We start from the raw sequence: 21,153 nt of genomic DNA, 5'->3' as shown, positions 1-21,153 counted from the left end.
GATGCTGAACCGAATCAGATTTTGCTTTTAGTTGTTCGATCAAATTTTCCTTCCTTGAGCTTAGAAGGCACACTTGGGACTTCATGGTAATTGCCTCCCCACGCTGAACTGCTGATACCTTTATTGGATTGGCGTAGGGTTTCAGAGGACTGTGTTTAACATGCAGTGAGCCGCAGCAATGCAAACAGCTCCAGTGTTTAAACAAGCATCCATTAGGCCAGGAAACAAGACAGTGCCAGCCCATTTGGTGCTCTTTAGTGCTGGCAGCTTAAGGTGAGCGGTGCAGTGGGGTTTGCAGGAGGGGGAGGAGGGGGCGCAGGGAGACGCAAGTGCAGCGTCAGGAAGACAAGAGGAGCATCTCCGTAGGGCTGTGGGGAGCGAGCAGACAGAGGGAACTGTTGCAACTGGGGACATGTGCAAAGCTCATTAATATCTCATTATGTTCGAATTGCAGTCTCCCAGCAGATTGGCATTAACATGTGATGTGCTGGAGGAAGGGGCTACAGGAGCGCGGCAGGGATATTTTAAGCAAGCTATTTTTTCCTTTTTCCCTTTACGTTGAAGAAGCGGAAAAAATAGTGTGCGCAGAGCAAGGCGCCAGCAAGCCACAATGTGTTGTGCATCAGCCCAAGTCAGTATACACTCCATCAGACAAGAACAGTGCTCTCTTGGGCTTATCGTAGTACCCTTAACTCAGTTCTAAAATGTGGCTCCATGTGGAACTTCCAACTTTCAGGAACTCAGCCCAGGGTGAATTCCCCCTGCCCGACATTCTGCTTCCTTCTGTACGCTTGTAGGTAGTGGGATGCTTGAAATACTTTTTCTCATGCTCCTATACTGAACTAGCTTTTGTTTTATCCTCAACTGGAGCATTGCAGTCATTAACTTATCAGCTGATAAGCTGCAGTCATTAGCTTATCAGCTGACATCAGTGCCCATACTGGCTTCTGCAGTACCACATACATTTTTCTGATAAAATCTTGGCTGCCATGTCACTGGAAAATACCCATTAAGTTTTCAAGCCAGTTATTCCTTGACTCTATAGACTTGAACGTATAAATCCTCCTAGAAAATGAAACTCCCAGCCATGGCTGATCCAAGAACGGAAAAACATTCAAGGACTTTTTATAGCAGGCTCTCCTCCGTGTGCTCACAGTTACTAATTGCGTGATTTATCTTGGGAAGCTTTCATCGAGAAGGCTCCAGTCATGGGAGGGACACAAAATGTACTTGAGTTGCACTCGGCAGCGCTGGGTGCTCGTGCAGAGGGATATTTACTGGCACGTACCAATGAAACCTACGGTTCTGGCCTTTCTGCAGACAGCTCATCATTCCATTATTGCATAGAAAACTCATTTTGATAGGTGCTGTACTTGAGGAAGCACACGTACCCAAACTGTAAGAAAATCATTCTCCTTCAGCTCTCTCTGTGCTACAGGAGCAAAGCAACAGTCATATCAGCTCTGACTCTTACAAAATACTTGCAAACCCGCAGGTCTTGCTTCAGATGGCAAATTATGTTTGAACTTTACTGCCCAGGCTGTTTGTTACGTATTTATCCTTCCGAGTAAACTTTCTTTTACTTTTATGGAACAATATTGGAGCCCTCCAGTGGCCAAACTAATCATTCTGAGTAATGGTGTTGAAGTTCTGCCAGGGAGGTCGATTATTTCTTTCTTTAAAAAAAAAAAATAATAATAACGTTGCAATTTTTTTGTATGCAAAATTTATGTAAAGTTTATTCAACTCACAGCATCACATGTGAAGAGCGAGGAAAGCTAGGAGGAAGAATTAAGTAGCCTCTTTGCATATCTAGGATGTCCACGTGTTTTATTCTTGTGTATTCTCAAGAATGTAATGAGTTGATTGTTCAAATGAATTCAGACAGATGTCATTTTCTGAGAGGATTCGTTTGTGCACATGAAGTGGAGAACGCACACTTGGAGTAGCATGACAACTCACGTTCCCTTTCCTGGCTGTGCCGTGGCTTCCCATCCGCGGTGCGGCTGCTCTGCTCTCCGGCAGAGCTGCTTTCTGCACACGACATTGTCATTCATGTCAGGGGCTGCAGCGGGTCGAACATTTCAGCCTGAAGGCTCCCTTGTCTGCTGCTCCCACCGGTCCCAGTCGCTTTCTGACTGCGATACTCACTCCGTGTGTGAGATAATGGATTTTATTTATACTGTACGCCCTGGGTGTTACTAAAAAGATTATTTTATGAGTTCTCCTTGTAAAGAATGTCAAAAACTAAGGGCTATAATGACCTGCCCTTAGTTGCCACAGAAAGTTACCACAGGTCCTCCTTTTAGATACTGAGCTCCAGCAGTACTCCATGGGAACCCAAAATCAGTGAGGACGGCCAGTGTTACGCTGAAGTTCTGGGAGGAAGCGAAGGGTGACCAGGGGATAAAGAGAAAGTATGTTCATTTCTTCATCTTTTAATAGGGTGACCACAGCCTGATGTTCAGACCGTGTTCAAAGAGCAGTAAGCGAGTGCTTGCGGTTGTTATTCCTGCGCCAACTCATCTTTGTTCAGGGGTCACTGGAAATGGCGTTCTATAGCTGCAGCCTTATAAAAACCTGCATTATCACCGGAGTGCTTCAGGATGAGAGCACTCCAAAGCTGCTAGAGAGGGGTTTCTGTTTGTTTGTTGTTTAGTGAAAAGCCTCTAAGTAGATTTTCTTCTGCAGGCACTGTAGGTTGAAGAACAATGGTACGGGAGCATTTAGCCCAGCATTCTCCCCGCAACAGCAGTCAGAAAGCAGAGCAAGAAGAGCAGGCATGGCACCAGCCCTTCCTTTCTGCCAGCCGCCAGTGCCATGAGCCCAGCTGCAAGCACTTGGCTTTTCAGCCCCTACTCAATTGATAGTTTCTGCTTATTCTTCAATGGTAGGATGGAAATAAGGAAAGCTAAGAACCTGAGCTGCAGCAGAAACTTCTTGCTTGCACTGCGGATAGGGGTAGCTTGTGCAAAGTTCTCTCGCCAGCAGTAGCTGGCATTCTGAAGCAACTCAAGACATTGTTTTGCCTCTCATGTCTTCTGCGTTGAGCTTGAGAATTGCTGGAGGACATGGTTGCCCAGCTCCAATTGACTTTCTGAGGAAGCTGCTTATGAGGTCAGCTGTTCTCATGGCTTTTTCAAGACCAATAAACACTAGTAGCACTGGGAAGAGAGCAGTCAGGGAGATGGGGGGAGGCTGACTGACTGCAAAACACACACTGAAAGTGGGAGCAAGAAGAGGTTGTTGAGTTGTTGGAAGCAACGCTGATGCTCTAGAGCTGCTTTGCTTTCTGCAGTCTTAGAGCTGATGTCTGAGATCTGAACTGTGGAAACATGGGAAAAAATGTCGTGAGAGGTATAAAGATGGCAACGTGCAAAGGAGAAGCTGGTGTTCCCCACCTGCCTGATGCGTGGTTCATACCCAGCGCCTTAAAGCCTCCCATCACCACACAGAGCTGCTGCCACGGGTGCTGGCATTCCACTTGCATTTCATAGCCTTAGATGAGAGCTTCAGGAGTCTGACAGAGCTGTAGGAAGCAGAGGAGACAAGGAGCTCTATGGCTCTTAACTCCTCACAGGACAGCACTCTAGAGCAGTGCTCTCCCCAGGGCCTCCTGCCTGGATGTCTTTACTAAGAGACTGGGAATGGCAGCGTGCGCAGGCTGTCTGGCAACCCTGCTGTGCTGGGACCAAGAGGCCAGCGGGTGCAGAGCTGTGGTTTAGTCAGAAACTTTGTGGTTTGAGCCGCTGCTACACAGCGGCTGCTTAGGGAGATGGTGTTCCCAAAAAAGGCATGGGGCACTGCTGCAGGATCTGTCCCCTGCAGCTCTGCAGGGAGCCTTTCACCCAGTGCACGCGTTCAGTGTCTCGCTGCCTGGCAAGGTTTCCAGGCCTTGTACTGAGAGGACAGTCTTGAGTAGCTTATGCTGCTGTACAGAGACATGGGGAACGCTGGAGGGGGAAAAATATCTGCTTTAGGTTCTGGCATGGCAGCCCTCTCTCATTAGCAGGGAAAGGAGAAGGCTGCCACTACTTTATTGATGAGTCAGGAAAAACAAACTTATGTTTGCAGTGTTGAGTGCTTCTGTGGTTCTGAATTTGAAGTTTGGCAATGCCAGGCAGCTTTGGCTTTGGCAGAATTAAACATAAGAACACCCACAAGTTACTGCTGTCCCCAGACCCGCTGAGACCACCATCTCCTGTAAATCCTTGCTGCAGCCACCGGGACCCAGAATCTGCAAGGTTAGTTCTTGGCCTTGCGTCTTCCACCTGGCAGGGAAAAAAAAGTCACTCAGGGGCAGCTGTGCATTTTAAAGCTGGCCCTTAATGTGATTCCAAAGTATGCTAATTGCCAGGCTTTTGTTTTCATTTGACACTTTTGAAAAGCTTAGAAGAAAGGAGGAAAAATAAAAGAGTATTGTAAATAGCCCTAGGAAAAACTCAACCTGCTGCCCATGTAATTTTCTTTATAAACAAGCTCTCATACTGAGGGAAGCTTTATCATACAGCAGACTTGCACAAGTCTGTATGCCTGATACCTACTCAATTTTCCATCATTTCTTAAGCGTGCTTGCTCATTGTTGAAGTTGTTACTAAGGTTACTACCACTGTTATTAAATAAGGAAGAACTGCTTGCCTATTCCAAAGCTTGTCTGTATTTCCCTGCTATCTATGTGTCTAATTAAACATACTTTTTCTTTCTCTCCTGACTTTGCTTAGACTGTGCTTACACCATTGTGGTTATAATGCCACTATTTATCTGCAATTTGAACTCAAGGCCTCTACCTCTCCCCTTACTCTTTTAAATTGTCCAGAAGTGATGGGGTGTGTAGGTAACTGAGAACTTGGAGCTACACATCCTTCTTTCCCCCGGCCCTGCACTTGTAATGCCATAATTGTAGCCCAAATGATGAACATTTCAAGATTTTTCTTAGACTTCAGTGAGACAAAACCAAAGCCTCTGGAAATGACGCTGGGGGAAGGACCTGACCCATGCAGACGGAGATCTTAATTAAACACAGGTGTCAATAGCAGGAGCATGTAATTAGTGCTCTAATTGTGACTGGGCAAATAATGTGGGTGGCCTGGGGAGGATCCAGTGCAGGCAACTGACTGTGGATGCCCAGATGCCACTCTTAGAGCTGGTTACCAAGGCTGTCTTTAAGGTCAGTGAAGAAGAACTTCTAAAGCATGATTTGTATTGGGGAAATGAATCCTGTCCTTAAGACTGGAATGAACTTGTTCTTGCCTGCAACTTTCTTACCGTTACTTACCTGCAGGAGTTTGTGGGCACTTTCTGCCTTTGTGTTTTTGTTTTTGTTTTGTTTGATTTGTGAATAAGAAAAGATGCAAAAGTGCCAATTGATCTGAGAAGGTATGAGATGTTTTATATTCCCACTGGGTGGGCACAGGATTTGGGAGAGTGGAATTCAATTCATATACAACTTCAGGTTTTCCAAAGTGAGATGCAGAGGTTTAATCCATGTTTACGTCTGAATGACAAGACACCATTTAAGTGCTAAGTGACAGTTTGTTCTTTTTTCGACGTATGAATATTTTTCTGCTTCAGATTTAGCCCACCTCTGTTCTCTGAGATCCAAATCCCCATAGTTCTGGTAGTAGCACAAGAGCACTTTATCTGCAGACTGAATGATTGCAAGTGCCTCAATACTGGCTGGCTCATCACTGCTACCATGGGAGAAAAAGGTGGGAATTAAAAGTCTTTTAAGAAGGAAAATAAGATCAGCTGTGCCCATTACATGAGTGCACAGCTGGTTTATGGTGCACTTCTATGGCTTATCTAACAGCAAACTATAATGTCTTGTGCTTCATATCTCTAAGGGGTTTAGTAAGGAACTGTAGTGTTCCCAGTGACTGAGCCTTAGCTCTTGTTTACCTGGAGCACCTAACAATAGAGAATGCTCTTTTGGCTTTGTGTGCTTATCTGATACTGTTCAAGTCACCAAGCCCTCAGAGGTGAACAGGACTTAAAATCTAAATATAGTTTGGATATGTACTTAGTATGCAGAGATAGTTGAGATGAAACCCCATATGAATATCATAGCAGCAGCTATGTGTGCATGTATGCACATGTGTAAAGCATAAGGATTTTTTTTTTCTTTCTTTCTTTTTTGGGGGGGTAGCAATTTTTTGGGGGGGGATGGGGAAGGAGAAGGGGGAAGTTGTGTACAGTGGGCATGTACAGACATACATAGCATTATGAGTTGCAGTTCCTTGCTTTGGAGGGCTGCTTTCAAAACAGGTTAAAGTATCTGTCAGTATGTTGGTGGGTAGCTACGAGGAGCTGGGAATTTGTCCTGTTGAGCACAGCGCTGACCACCTTTCTCTGGGTTATCGTTTAGGTTTGTAAGAAGGCATGTTGAAGCCTTATACATCTACAGGGGTTTTTCTAACTTTTCTTCCCACTTCTACAAGTTCAGACTCAGAACAGCTAGGAACTTGGGGAATTTCCCTGCAGACGGGCTGCTACTGCTGTACTTGGAGACGCTGTCAGGCAAGCTCTGAGCAGAGCTGAGTACCTTTATGCGTAGAGGTACCTGTATGGCTTAAGGTGGTAAGATGTGGTAGCATTTTTTCCAAAAATGTTTGGTGATGAGATCATAGAATCACAAGACTGGAAAGGACCTACAAGATCATCTAGTCCAGCTGTTCTCCCATTACCCTTGCTACCACAAGCTACTAAACCCTATCTGGTAGCTCCTCATCCAGACGCCTCTTGAACGCTGCCAGGGACAGCGACTCTACCACCTCTCTGGGTAGGCCATTCCAGCGCCTGACCACTCTCTGAGAGAAGTTTTTCCTTATGATTAATCTAAACCTCTTCTGGTACAACTTGCAGCCATTTCCTCAGTCCTGTTTGTTGCCTGGAAGAGGCCAAACCTCTCCTCATCACAACCTCCCTTCAGGAAGTGGTAGAGTGCAATGAGGTCTCCCATGAGCTTCCTCTTCAGACTGAACAATCCCAGCTCCCTCAGCTGCTCCTCATAAGACCTGTGCTCCAGATCCCTCACCAGTTTCGTTGCCCTTCTCTGGACAAATTCCAAGGCCTCAATGTCTTTCTTGTAGTGAGGGGCCCAAAACTAAACACAGTATTCGAGGTGTGACCTCACCAGTGCTGAGTACAGGGAGATGATTACCTCCCTGCTCCTGCTGGCCACACTATTTCTAATGCAGGCCAGGATGCCATTGACCCTCTTGGCCACCTGGGCACAATGGCATCCTGATACTCCAGTAATGAGGTACTTGCAAACATAACAGCCTTATGAGAAGGGCAAAGCAGCAAAAGGGGAGCACTGGGAGAAATGGTCCACGTTGCCCACTGGAAGGACACAACTGCCAGGAGCACACACTGTACTGCTTGGCCAGGTTTCCCACAGCTGCTGTCTTCTCCAGGCACTCCAGATACTTGCAGGGAGCAAAGAGATTAGCCATATTGCAAAAGAACGCATCCTTGTTAGGATCTGGCTTCAAGGGAGCATGAAGTCAGTGCACATATGCAAATCAGCTACACCATGTATGCATTTTCAGACTGGCAGTGGGAGCAAGGGAGAGGTTTATGCTCAGGTGGAGGTGGCTGCTGTAGAGGAAATAATGAAAGTAAGAGCTGAGCAAGGACCTCAGATGAAGCCATTGGTTGCATAAATCGCTCTTTATATTTTAGGTTGCTTAGGGTGCTGAAGGTGAAGCACATGCTTAAATAGTTTGCTGAATCAGAACCTCAATTTAAAATCTCGTTTCTTCCTCTTTACACTTCTTCAGTAGAGTTAAACGGTACATTTGCAGCTCACTCCACACAGTAGATCTGGCCTTGGGAGCCTATGACTGGAATCACAGGGATCTGGGAGACCAGGCGAGTACTTTGCCATTAATTGTTGTTATTTTCCTGTGTGGGACTCAAGGTCAGCTTGAAGTGAAGGCACTGAGGCAGCGAAGAAATAATGTTTATATGGTTTGCTTGGCCATACTTGGGGTAAAACTACTATTCACTACAGCCTGGCCTTCAGCCTGTGGCAAATAGCTCTCCACCCGTGCTCAGAGTAATCCAGGACACGTCAAGGGCATCTGGGACAATCCTTTGGCTCTGCTGTTGCAGATCTTCAAGGGTCCCACAACATTTTTAACAGTGCTGGCTATAACATCTATTGAAAGCAAAAGAGACGGTAAATATTTGTTTCATGAGGCTTAGCATCCCTCTCTGAAAAAGTACTGGTGCAGAAGAAATAGTCTTCCTAACTGGACCCTTAGCGCACAGTGAACTTAACAGGAGCTGAGGCCTTAAGCGCATTGCGTGACTGGGCTATATAAGACCACACAGGTTTGTGAAGGAGTCTTACAAAACTGCTGCTGCGTGCAGTCTTTTAAATAGACATGCAAAGGCAAGGCAAACAAGCAGTTCTAGTGCTGCTCTTCTTTCCTAGAGATGGAGCAAGCTGATTGTACTGATGAGGGAACTGTTTGGAGGAATTGGGGGAAAAAATACATCCATTTTGTATTTTTCCAATGCCATTTCTATGCTAGAATTTTCAGTTACGTTTTTTCTTTTTTCTTTTTTTCTTTTTCTTTTTTTTTTTTTAGAGGGCTTTTTGTCTGTTATTCTGAGGTCACCATCAGAGCTCGTATCCTACCAGTGCCATAATGGCAAAGGGAAGCAGAGGCTGGGTCAGAGAGTGGCTGCTCCTTTGCAGAGCACCAGAACTTTCCTCTCCCGAATGCCCCTTCAGTAGGCATGTGGGCTGGCACAAGCACACCTCACAGCTTGCCAGGACTTGTGCCCATCCCAGGATGATTTGGAGTGAGGTTTCCTCAGGAGACTATTTCTAGTATCACAGAGCAGTTTAAAAAACTAGTAAGTAGTGAATGAGTAGCTGTGGTACAAAACCAAATGTATGCAACAATGCTGGTTAGGGTGCTTTGTTGCTTCTTAGCCTAAAATACGAGCTCTGTGCATTTATTTTGTACCCTGATTTGCACTTCTTCAAGAGGTGTAGCTTTGATGCTCTGCAGTGTCTGCTTTTTATCATTATTTTTCTGCTGTGAAGATACAAAGCAGATTGGGTATGTTTTCGAAGGGTGAAGATTTATCAGCACAGCTCCCAGACAAGTCAATTAGAGCCTGCCTGGCTAAAACCTCATAACAAGCCTTGAGAATGTAGCTCCCGCCGTCTGCAAGGGCAGTCACAGGGAGAGCGTGGCTCAGCTGTGCTGTGCGAGGCAGGAGCAGGCTCTGCCAGCTAAAGAGTGTAGCGCTCAGGCTCTAGCACCCTCATTAAGACTTTTGCACAAACGGAGGAGGGCTGGCACTCCATACGTGATGAGGTTACTGCTTTGCCTGCGCTTATCCAACTGGACTAAAGCAGGATTAAATTGGATGGGCTTGAGGAGGGGCGAACCATGTAGATCGTGCACTCCGGCTGCGTGGCAGTGATGACAGCATCTCATCCATGAAATAATTTGTGCTGTGAAGTCCAGTTAAACTTGCCAATGATTTTGTATTGAGGAAATTAATTGCATCCATTGCCTGCGTTTTACTCAACAGCTTCCCCGGGGACCCAGCACTCCAAATCTCCTCGAAGCATGCCATTTAGTGACTCTGCATTCATAGTCAGATTGGAGTTGTGGAGTGGGAGAGGCAGGAATTAGAAGGGAAAATATAAGATATGTACACACAAATCTGCAAGAAAGATCACAGTTTTTTTTCCAGAGCGTTTGTAAGTGTACCCAATACCAACTTAGTTGCTCAAATTTTTGGTATATATTTCTCCACTACTTTTTGTGTATATTCTCCACTCGTGCATACTTCATTAGTGAGACATTCTCCTGTTAATTCCTACAGCAACAAATGTTTCTTGCAGCAGTAGGATGGGTGGTTTGAAAGAGTGCAGTAAACACCGGTAAAGATGCTTATCTTCTCTGTTTTGCTGCACTGAATATGTGTAGAGCTAGAAGTCCTCTTTTATCCCACAACTTGAGCAATGGAAACACAAAACTTGGGTTTGCAAGGCAGATATATCTGCGCTGCAGAGTTGAGTCCTGGGGGAGGAGTAGACCTCTCTCCCACCTCTATAGGAATGTCCCCTTCCCTCCTCTGGCAGTGCTGAGGGAAGCGCATCCCAACGCCCGCTTTCTCTGTCTGCATTGACCCACATTAGAATCCCATGGAGCTGACCGCAGGTGGTTGGAGTCGCAGCGTTTGCCTGCTTTGACTTCACCAGTGCTGCCACCGCTTTGCCCTCTTGCAGTGCCTTTTCTGCTGCTGTTCTTCCCCGGGTTCCACTTGACCTCACAGCGTGATCCTGCTGCTGGCTGGGCGGGCAGCTTCTGTGAGGGTCTGCACACTGCTGGCTTTGCATCCAACTGCTGCTCAAAGCACTAACCCCTCCTGTCCAATGGACCCAGCTAAACTGATTGTTTTCCTTACTGCTAGCTCTTTCAGGCTTGCTTGATGCCCTGAGCTTGTTTTACTCCTTGCTGTTAACACAAGTGGTTTGTTCTTCAGATAGCTGCTTGCAAAAACAAGGCCGATGGTAGTCTCCAGCAGACCTGAGCTGCTGGGATAACAGGCAGCGGTTTAACCTCATTCTTTCAGCAGAGGTTACTCAGTGAACCTGCAGAGGTTACTGGGGAGATTGGCAGAGCAAGGCTTTTACCAACTTCAAACAGATTTCACAATGGGAGTTTCCTGTGCGTTTGAAATGCTTCAGTGGCCTGCAGGGCAACAAAGCTGGTGAAAGGTCTGGAGCACAAGTCTTATGAGGAGCAGCTGAGGGAACTGGCACTCTTCAGTCCAAAGAAGAGGAGGCTCAGGGGAGACACTGCGTGAAAGGAAGTTGTAGCAAGGTGGGGGTCGGCCTCTTCTCCTGGGTAACAGCGATAGGACGAGAAGTAATGGCCTCAAGTTGTGCAAAGGGAGGTTCACGTTAGATAGTAGGAAAAACAACTTCTCAGAAGGAGTGGTCAGGCACTGGAACAGGCTGCCTGGGGAGATGGTACAGTCACCGTCCCTGGAGGTGCTCAAGAAACACAGAGATGTGGCACTAAGGGACATGGTTAGTGGGCACGGTGGGGACCGACTGATGGTTGGGCTAGATGATCTTAGAAGTCTTTTTCCAACCTTAATGATTCTATGAGTCTTTAAGAACTGGGCATACTGACCCAGCATGGAGTAGTGCAGCATGTGCTTTCAGTAGTTACAATCCCTAATCGATTTGCTATGCCAGGCTTCATCCTGTAAGTACGCGGGCATTGGTGCGGTGTGTGCAGCAGCGTGAGGAGGTTCAGGTAGTGGGGATGGTTCGATGCACAAAGTATTTTCACCTGTGGGAAGCAGCCTCCTGTCCCTGGGCTTTGCCTGGCCACTTGTCTGATCTCAGTCCTGGTTTTTGAACACCTGTCTTGCTCTCTCCTCATCTCTGTATGACACCGTGCAGCACGAGCCAGCTGTGGTGCTGAAGGACCTCATAGACCGGTCACAAGATGCGGTCCGCGTTGCCCTTTAGCACTGTTGACTAGTTAATGGCTATCTCTGAGGCAGTCCAACAAAGACAGAGATGTCCAAGAGCTGTGGAATCCTTTCAAACGTTTGAGCTGAATCGGTGGCATGCAAATGGCGATAGTAATTATTCCCTGTTAATCTCAGATGTGGTTGTTACGGCTGCTGCACCTTTGCTTAGGTGATCTGTCAGGTCCAGTCATGTTGAGTAGTACCACTTGACACAGCGTCTGTGACATGTGCCGAGCATTTGGGCACAGTGCAAAAAGCTGGGGAGTGAGCTTGCTGCAGCGTGTCTGCAGGCTGTGAGCCCCTGTGTCTGCAGGCTGTCGTGTCATCTGGCCATCAGCTGGAAGCAGAGCTGTGTTAGGCACTGCGAGTGGTGCTCCGCTTCCACAGGCAGGAAGAGGATTTAGTCTCTGTGCCTTTTTCTTCTTCTTTTTTATTTTTTTCCTTTTAAATTTTTGAAAGAGCAATAAAAGAACTAAGCAGCCGCCGTCCTGGTCACTCCCCATACATAATTGAAATAGCTGCCCGCTGAAGTCAGCATAAGCAGGGGGGATGGGGCCGGGTAAGTGGCTCTGACTGTTGCTATAACAACAGCACCTTGGTCTAATTTCTTTTGAAAAATGAATTGCTGCTGGTGGGATGAAGCGAAGCAGCTTCTCCCGGCAAATGAAAGCCCTGCCGACAGCCTCGGTGCTCTGTTGTTTATGTGTCGGGTGTGCTGTGGCATGTCCGAGCAGCCCTGCTGACAACTTCAGGGCAGGTTAGATCAGCTGGGCCAGGTCCTCGTGTGGCTCCGTGTTGGCGTGCACAGCTCCTGTCCTCCTCTGCCCCCCGGTTGAGTCCTTTAAAAAGTCAGCCCACTAAAGTTTGACCTTTTCCTGCTCCGCAACAAGAGTTTCTCCAAAGGCATGTAAATAACGGCAAGTCCTGCTTCACCCTGTTTTCTGCTTTGAAATGCAATTCCGTCGGCCAAATATTTTGTGTAAATAAAGGTAAAAGCCTATGAACCTGGCAAGGATTTTATTTTTTGTTTTATTTTATGCATCAAGAGTTTTCTGCTCCAAGATATAAATCTCTACTCTGAGGCTAATGTCTTCATGAAGCATACTGTAAATCACATGCACAAGCTGGGCCCTACTTCTTAGAAGGAAGTGGAAGACACTTTGCAGGGGAATATTTTACTTCAGGCTTTGTTTTTACAGAGAGAAGGGGAGGTGCTGGAGTTTTATTCCAAGTCACTGTGCAGTCCTAATGCAGTAAGCTGCTGGCCCGTCTGTGGTCAGTGTACGGCACTCAAGCCATGCGCTGGTTTACCTGGTGATTGAGAACGAGATCAGGATACGAAAACAACCACTTGCACTGAAATAAGTTGTCAGGAATGTTTATGTGTCGTACCTAAAAAAGATGCATCTATTTTCGTGGCCCTCCCAAACGCTGGAGCAAAGATGCTTCGCCACCCGTGAATGCAGCAAGTTCCTTTCCAATAGGCCTTTGTGCTATGTTTCTTTCCACCTACAGTTGTTCAGTGAGCAAACGAACAAAGTAAGGAGGGTAGACTGTTCTACTGACTCTTAGCCCCCCACACCCAAAAAATGTCTGAAGGAGAATTATTTGGAGCTAGAAACTTAGAATAGGCTTTGTTGGTTTTTTGGTGTTTTTTTTTTGTTTGCAGCAAGGCAAGGTCTTTGTACAGCTGATATTTGATGGAAAATAGTTTCCATCTTAAATCTGCTTTTTGTTGTAATACATAATAAACACAGATATTAATATTTATATACTGGCCCTGCTTTTACTTTCACTGAAGTCCTTGTATATTTGTACAGGGGGGCATCCAAGTTTTACAGCATAACTATATCTTTAGGAGCTGGTATTTTTAGGGTTGGTTATTTGCCTGTGGATAGTTTTGATTCTCTCGGTAAACATTCATGTACAAATAAGGTGATGGATTGAGGATAAATTAGTGAAAGATGTAAAATGTGAAATTGTATCACTCCTACCCCTGTTCCATAAGGGATGCCTGCAAAGTGCTGTGATATGTATGGAGTCGGTTTTGTTTTATTTCTCAGGAGATAATCGCTCTTACTGATCTCTGACTCGGCATTAAGACAAGTTAAGGTTTGTCTTTCTTATGTGGCCTTCTCTTCATCCCTAGAAGCCTTCCAGAGGCCCTTTGGTATGGCTGTTCTTCCTGCAGCTCAGCATTTGTTAACATGGTCTCAGGGCAAAGGGAAAACAGGTTCTTTGGAAGACTCTAGCCACAGTGACACCAGATAAATACAGTGATGTTCAGCTTAATGCAGGATTTTAGGGCAGGGAGGCAGCGGGTGAGAGCCATGTAGTGTCCCACTCGTGTGCAGCTGTGCCCTGTGCCGTGCTTCCAACAGCCTGCACAGGGCTGGGGGAGAGGCAGGGGGCTGCCCTCTCCGAGCTGCTCCCTCTGAGTGAGGATGAGAGATGAGTTTGCTTGCCTGTTCTGCACTCGGGATGAAAGGGGAGCCTGCCCTCTGGGATGGGAGAACTAAATGGGGTCTGCCTTGCGGGAAGAAACAAGATGAGGAACTCAAGTTTAGGGCAGGGACGGGAGCTGAGTGGCTGAGATTTTCATACCAGTCAAAGTACTTTAAAAATTTGATGAAATCTTCCTTTCTCTCTCTTTTGTTTTTTTTTTTTTGTCTTCTATTGTTCTAGTATCAAGGTTGCAAGTGTGTCCTGAAGGAGTTCTCTAGAGCTGTGATCTCTTTGCTTCCTCCCCTCCCCACTATTGTTTTTGCAGGAGCTAAAGAAGGCTGCTTTTTTTAGCCTGGTACATAGAGCAGAGAACTTAATGTTTGATTGTGGTAGGAGGGGATTGTACACCGTAACACTGCTTTACTGTTCTTTTTTTTAACGTAAAATAAAACCTATATGAATAAGTTATTCTTTATAATATTCTCACAGCTAATTTGGTTGCTTTCCCGGACTTTTCCTGTTATCGTATCTGTTAGTTATTTGCCTTTTATGTTAGTCCCTACCACCTACAATATTTTCTTACAGAAGTTTCATCACTGTGTTAGGCACCAACAAGTTGGAATACTCCATTTGTTCTGTAAAATTCAGGTAGTTTGGAGAGTACAGGCAAGTTTTACAGAACTGTTTCTGAAACTGTGGACCGGTGCTCTCCTATTCAGGGAGTGGGTGTTCTGGTTTTTGCAGGTGTTGTTTTGAAGAGTTGGTTTGCTCGCTTTAGACTGTCTTCTCAAATTGATCAAGGCATAAGAATGAAATGAAGGAAGCTTCCTAATTGTTTTTTAAAAGCTACTGTCACTAGTCAGCTTGGTAACAAGTATCTGTCGCAAGGCTCATCAGCACTTTGTCTCTGCAACTGGTCAATGTTGTTTTTTTTTTTTCTCTTGTTTTCCTTTAAGCTTCAAGAGACTGTAAAAAGGAAGTTGGAAGGCGCACGATCACCTCTCAATGGAGAGCAGCAGAATGGAGTTTGCGATGGCAGCTTTTCTCCAACCAGCAAGCGGATACGGAAAGATGTACCAGGCATCGAGGCAATCAACAGCTTGCCCAATAACTTGCCTTTGCCTGCTGTTTCTCCTCTTCACCAGCTTGACATGAAAGCATCCCTGCCCCTGCAGAACAGTGGAACTCATGGTAGTGGGCTAGAAGACTTGGGTAAAAATGGTGGGCTTTCAGAGATAAAGCTCCCTGTTAATGGTTGCAATGAATTAGACGATGGTTTTAATGTCCTGCAGAATAAGGAACTAAAGCAAGAGCCTTTGGACGATCCTACCTGCATAGACACTTCAGAGACATCCCTTTCAAATCAGAACAAACTCTTCTCAGACATTAATCTGAACGATCAAGAGTGGCAGGAGCTAATAGATGAACTAGCAAACACTGTTCCAGAAGATGACATACAAGATTTGTTCAACGAAGACTTTGAAGAGAAGAAGGAGCCAGACCTTACGAGGCCTGCCACAGAGACTCAAGAGAGTGCAAGCGTCAAAAGCGATCCATCTCATTCCCCTTTTGCTCATGTTCCATTGGGATCTCCCCAGGTGAGGCCTTCTTCCTCTGGTCCTCCATTCTCAAATGTTTCCACAGCCTCTAGCGTAACTTCTGTATCCAGTGCTCCACCAGCTCCAATCCCTGTAGGCTCACCAGCAAACTGTGTTGTTCAGTCGCCTCAGACTCCCAGCCAGGCCCATACTCCAGGCCAAACTCAGACACGATCTGGAAATGGCTATCTTATGAACCCAGCAGCAGCAACTGTGGCAGGATCAGGGCCTGGACCGGTGAATATACCAAGTGCTGACTTGTCTCCAGCTGAACAGCTCAAGCAAATGGCCGCACAGCAGCAGCAAAGAGCTAAGCTCATGCAGCAGAAGCAGCAGCAGCATCCAAATCAAGCCTCAAGCTGGTCGCCTGTGGGTCCTCCATCTAGTCCGTATGGAGGGCCTTTCAGTGCAGAGAAACCAAATAGTCCAATGATGTATCCCCAAGCCTTTAACAACCAAAACCCAATAGTGCCTCCTATGGCAAACAATCCACAGAAGACCACAATGAATAACTACCTCCCTCAGAATCACATGAATATGATCAATCAGCAGCCAAATAACCTGGGCACAAACTCTTTAAACAAACAGCCTAATATGCTTTCTTATGGCAACACCAAACCTCTGACCCACTTCAATGCTGAGCTGAACCAGAGGATGACCCCACCAATGGCAAATCCCAGCAAGAACCCTATGATGCCGTACATACAGCAGCAGCAGTCCCCGCAGCCGCAGATGCAAGCTCAGATGGCAGCACACCTGAGTGAGGAACAGAAGCGCATGCTCATCATGAAGCAGAAAAGCATGCTGAACCAGCCCATGGCATATGCAACACTTCCTTCCCTTGCTCAGGTAAGTGCGATTATGCAATATTCAGACAACCAGAAAGAGGTTTAATAACTCTTTGTATGGTCTCCTACTCTTTTTTTTTTTTTTTTTCTGGGAAGTATGGAATGTCATTGCAGATGCTTTTTGGATTTTTCAAGTGATATTGGAGCTTGATCGTTTTATGAAATAACTGAAATTACGTCGCATTATGTTTAAGATACATTGTTAAATGACTGTTTTTCTGAACCAGAGCTTTCCCTGTTCTGCTGATGAGTGTGTAGGGCCACTCAGCTTTGGTTCTGAAGTTACTGCTCCTTGGAGAGTTTGTTTCATTTTCTCATAATATAAAACTTGATGTTTTTAGATCCCAAACCTCCGTATGGCTTAATTTCGACAGTGTAGTTAGCACTGTAATAGAAAGATAGAGTGGTTGGCTCACACTCTTGGGGTGAACACATTTTGACATTTTGGCTCAGGGAGTGAAGGAAAGACATTTTGAGTGCTGAATATTTTTGGTTTCCATTGGAAAAAGTAAACGTAACTGAATGGTTTTAGTGGTGCTTGAACCATGGCTGAAATGAGATGGTTTATTCCAGGGCTTTCAAGAAGACTTTAGCAGTCTTAAATATTATAATGTTGGGAATCTGTGAGTCTTCTGACTCACTTTCAGCAAGAGGCTAAAGCTGTGTTGACTTGAGTGACTTGGCGTCAGTCTTACTGGTATTCCATGCTAACCTCCAGTGTGGCAGATGCCAGGCTTGGGGAATACTTCGGAATTAATTAATAACTGGTTTGAGTAATGGTTGTAGTAATGACAAACAGCCCTGTCACCACCTAGCTCAGCCGAGTATTCTTACTTGAGTAGGCTCTGTAAACATCTGCACAATGGTGTAATGGAGAGGTTTGAGAATAAATCTTCAGAATGCTGTTATAAGGAATTTAAAAATAATTAAAGATAATAATGAGTTTGCAAAGTAGGTGATGCTTTCATGGAAGCTGTGCCACCAAAACACGTCAAGATTTCTGATATAACAGTACACAGATAGAGTTGTTGGTTGGTAGTTTTGTGTAACAGTGTTCTACCACATTAGCTGTTTCCACGCCACCTGCAAGGAGCGCTTCCTTCTGTGCTTGGATAACTGTGACGCTGTAATGCATGTAGAAATAAATTTAAAAAAAAAGTAATTTCTGCAGCCTGTGGAGTTTGGAGATCTACCAATAGGAGGAGCAGGAGGTTTGCCAGGTCAGAGTCCATTACATATTATTTAAAGTGAATTGCAAAACAAAAAGAAACGTTCATCTGCCTCCTGTTTATGATTCAGCATGTATGGTGACAGCTCAAAGGTTTGTATTTGTGTTTTAATTCTGCTTGCCTACTGCATTAGAAATTGCCAGTCTAAAGCTGCTTCCTTTTGTGAAGACTTATCTAGAGAAATGCTCTGATTATGATCTAGAACTCAGACTGTAATCAGATACAGACTTGTCAGGTTGTAATTGAGAGGTATGTAATATTTGGTCAGGATGTCAAATGTTTAAAGTTTTGGTTACATCTGTTGACGTCAAACACCTACCAAAGAATTGAGAGGAAAAACCATCTATGTGAAAGAGTTAATGTCATCCCCTGCATTTCATAAGTTGAGAAGTTGATATTACTATCTCTCTGTATGAACAGGAAGTCAAGATTTCATATATCTAATCTCACTCAGCTCCTTTTGTAATATAAGAACAACTAGATATTTGTTTAAACCTAGACATTCTTCCAAAACCAAGACTAGATATTAAGTCATTTCTGTATCTTACAAAGAAGAAATTTAAGGCAAAGCTGTATTTTATTATATAAAACTCACTTGCCTATCCAGGAGGAATTTTGTTTTGTGAGGAAGGTTAAAATAATAGATTTCTATATGTAATGTATTTTTCCATTCCGTCTCTTCCTGCTTTCCTAAAAAGCATTTTTCTGTGGAAGATTGGAAAGCTGTATTATTGTGAAATGTGCTTGGTAGAAATGGATTGTTTTTGTGAAGGTGGTAAAACAATCTGTTGATATTGTTGAGTTGAACCCAGGCTGATGCAGATTATCTGATTTTACTACTTACTGCAGTGTGCAGACAGGCAGAGTTTCCAGATCATCTGTGGAAGATAAGGAGATTGCACTCTTCAGTTTGCAACACATTTCTGAGTGTAAGGGGAATGTACCTTTCAATGAGCTTATAGTTTCCACCGTCATTGCAGTTTTGGTCTTTGACACAGAATTGCAAAAATGTGTTTGTGTTAATTTTAAATAATCATGAGGATTTAACAAATGGTATTTTAAAGGGAAAGAGAGTTCTACCTATTGTATCACGTGGCTAGCAGTGACCGTATGTTTCTGTCAGGTGACTGCTGTCGGGGGAATGATCAAAACCCAGAACGTGACTGAGGGAGAATCAAGCATGTACAAAAGACCTCACCGGGTCTTATTTTCTTCATACTGCTGTGTCATCCAAGTACAGCCAGTTGTGTTCGTTTAACCTGTGTCCATTTTGGCCACTCTGTCGTTAATGAGCAGAATGCACTCATGACTTCAATCACTTAGCATACTTTAGAGAAGACACCATTTGGTCTGTTGAGGCCTTTTGGACGCTGTGTGGAGGTCAGTAGGCCACAGCTGCCCTACAAACGTGTTGGTGAGCGGCTGGTGCTCAGGGCTGGTGTCTTGGGCTTGCTGGTCAAATGCTCTTGTGAGGAAAGGAGAGCACTTAGCTTGATGTCAGTGACAGCAGCAAAACCACTATCTAGCAAACGGCTTTCTGCACTGTCAGCGTTGAAACTATTCCTGTCAGACACAGTGGTCTTTTGCTTCACTGCGCAGACCAGGACTGGCACTGTGCCTGTAGGCCCCTCCTCACTGATGTGAAAGAAGCACACACCCTGGAACATGATAGCCTTCATTTTGTCCTACAGCTTGTTCTCTTCAAACAAGCACGGGGTGGGGCGTTTTTCTGTTTTTCCACAAAACAAACCCTGCTTTGGGTTTTGAAGTAGGGGATTTTTTCCAGCATGAGGCAGAAGGTAGTACAGGCCACTCCTGCAGGACTGAATATAAAATCCATCAGATCCCAACCCATCTACGTTCAGCAAGGCTCTATCCTGCTACCAGTGTCCCCTCATGCCTGATTTTTCTCCACTTGGTCAGGTTTTTACTTGGAAATCCCTGCACTTAGCCTTGCCCCAGATACCCTGATCTGCCCTAGAAGTGCTTATAAGTGTGTGAGGATGTGGCATTTAATGCCTCTTAGCCTTGTCCTTCTCATGGATACTGCTGTTGTTCTCCCTTTGCTGTGGCTATAAGCTAAAGCATCAAACACAATTTTTCCCTGGGGCTGGTAACTTGTAAGGTATTTGAGGGGTAGAGGTCTTCTGCTGTTCTGGTTTCTGTGCAATAATAAAAGAAATTGGTTTGGCACTGAGATGCAACAGGGGCCCTTTAGGAGTTCTTATGTGATTTAAGGAATAAAAGCAACCATAGAACAACTTTTTCTTTAAAAAAGTAGAGCTTTAACCCAAAATGTTCCATTTAGTTTTTGAAGATGTATGTAAGGTTTAATGGGAGGCATTTTTTCCTTCTTTTTTTTTTTTTTCCTTTATTTTTAAACCAAAAATAATTTCAAATAGGGGAAAGGCAAAGACGTTTTCTTTGGAAAATTTCAGAATCATTAATTGTGCCTGTTCTTGGTTCCAGCTGTTCAATATGTGTGCATAATGGTAAGAAAAAAAGCAGCCAAATGGAATAGACGTTGAATGGCTGAGAGAGAATTTGATGTCTGGAGCCAAGTGAGGGAGGGAGAGTAATGAGAGGTCGAAACAAAACAGAATTCTCTGTGGGTGTAAGAAAAATAAAACTAGACTGCAGCTCTTTGCCTGCACGAGGCTGTGAGGATGCTGCAATTATAGTTCCTATTGAAACCACTGGTTACATTGTTTGAAATTAGAGGGGTGTGAATGGAGAATTGACACCATACTGGAAGAACTACCTTCAAGTTCTCTGTCTGTCTTTTGTTTTAGTCACAAATTGAAGATGCATCATCTGCTCAGTCTGTTTTTGTATGCAAAGGATGAAGGGAGATGTGTGTCCAGAGAACATTTTCGAAATGTAATTGTCTTTGTCCTTTCCAAGTGAAAAGGTGTGCTTCTCCCTGGAATAGTGCAAGGTTTTATACTTTTTGAAGGTTATCTTTGGGACAGTGAGAAGAAGAGACTGTTGAGGCTCTTTACTTTCAGGTAAGCTGGAAGTAAAGAAGAAAGTCTAAAGATTTGTATTCACAACATGAAAGTGTAGCAGGAACACAAGTGTCTTACTAGATTTTAGGGGAAATAGGATAGAATGGAAATAATGACTGACACTTTGAGGATTGCTTGGTGAACTTTCTATAGAGACATAGTGAATGCCCGTCTGTGCTGTGTTTGACTTGTAACCTTTGTTTTCCACAAAAGGTTTGCATTGGAGTTCAAATGCATTGACTGCCTTTTATAAATGCAAAAAATGTGTTCCCCAGAAGTCAGTCTCCCATAGACTTGTAAGAACAGAAGGGTAATGGAGATCAACTTGTATGGAATCTCACTAGATGGTTTGTAAATACTAGCGGGGCCTTCCAGTGCTTACCTTTCTAATATCATCTGCCCATTTTCTAGGGAAGAGGTCATAATAACATCAGTCACTGGAACCAAATGTTAACAGCACTTGGCTAAGGTCGGATCTCCACAGCACAGTGCTAAAAAGAGC

At 44.8% G+C, this 21,153-nt stretch overlaps 1 protein-coding gene across 5 annotated transcripts in view; it reads left to right on the top strand.

The window, feature by feature from the left end:
• MAML3 (mastermind like transcriptional coactivator 3) overlaps positions 1-21,153 on the top strand; it is a 253,271-nt gene that overhangs the window by 163,357 nt on the left and 68,761 nt on the right. For all 5 annotated transcript variants that reach the window (XM_040699525.2, XM_040699524.2, XM_040699521.2 and 2 more), the window contains one exon: positions 14,925-16,415. In XM_040699525.2, coding sequence (XP_040555459.1) covers positions 15,120-16,415 — 1,296 coding nt within the window. In that variant the 5' untranslated portion in view covers positions 14,925-15,119. The remainder of the gene's footprint in view (positions 1-14,924; positions 16,416-21,153) is intronic.

The sequence above is a fragment of the Gallus gallus genome, chromosome 4 (genome assembly GCF_016699485.2).
Source record: "Gallus gallus isolate bGalGal1 chromosome 4, bGalGal1.mat.broiler.GRCg7b, whole genome shotgun sequence".
Classification (NCBI taxonomy): domain Eukaryota; kingdom Metazoa; phylum Chordata; class Aves; order Galliformes; family Phasianidae; genus Gallus; species Gallus gallus.
This window is presented reverse-complemented; position numbering and strand designations above follow the sequence as displayed.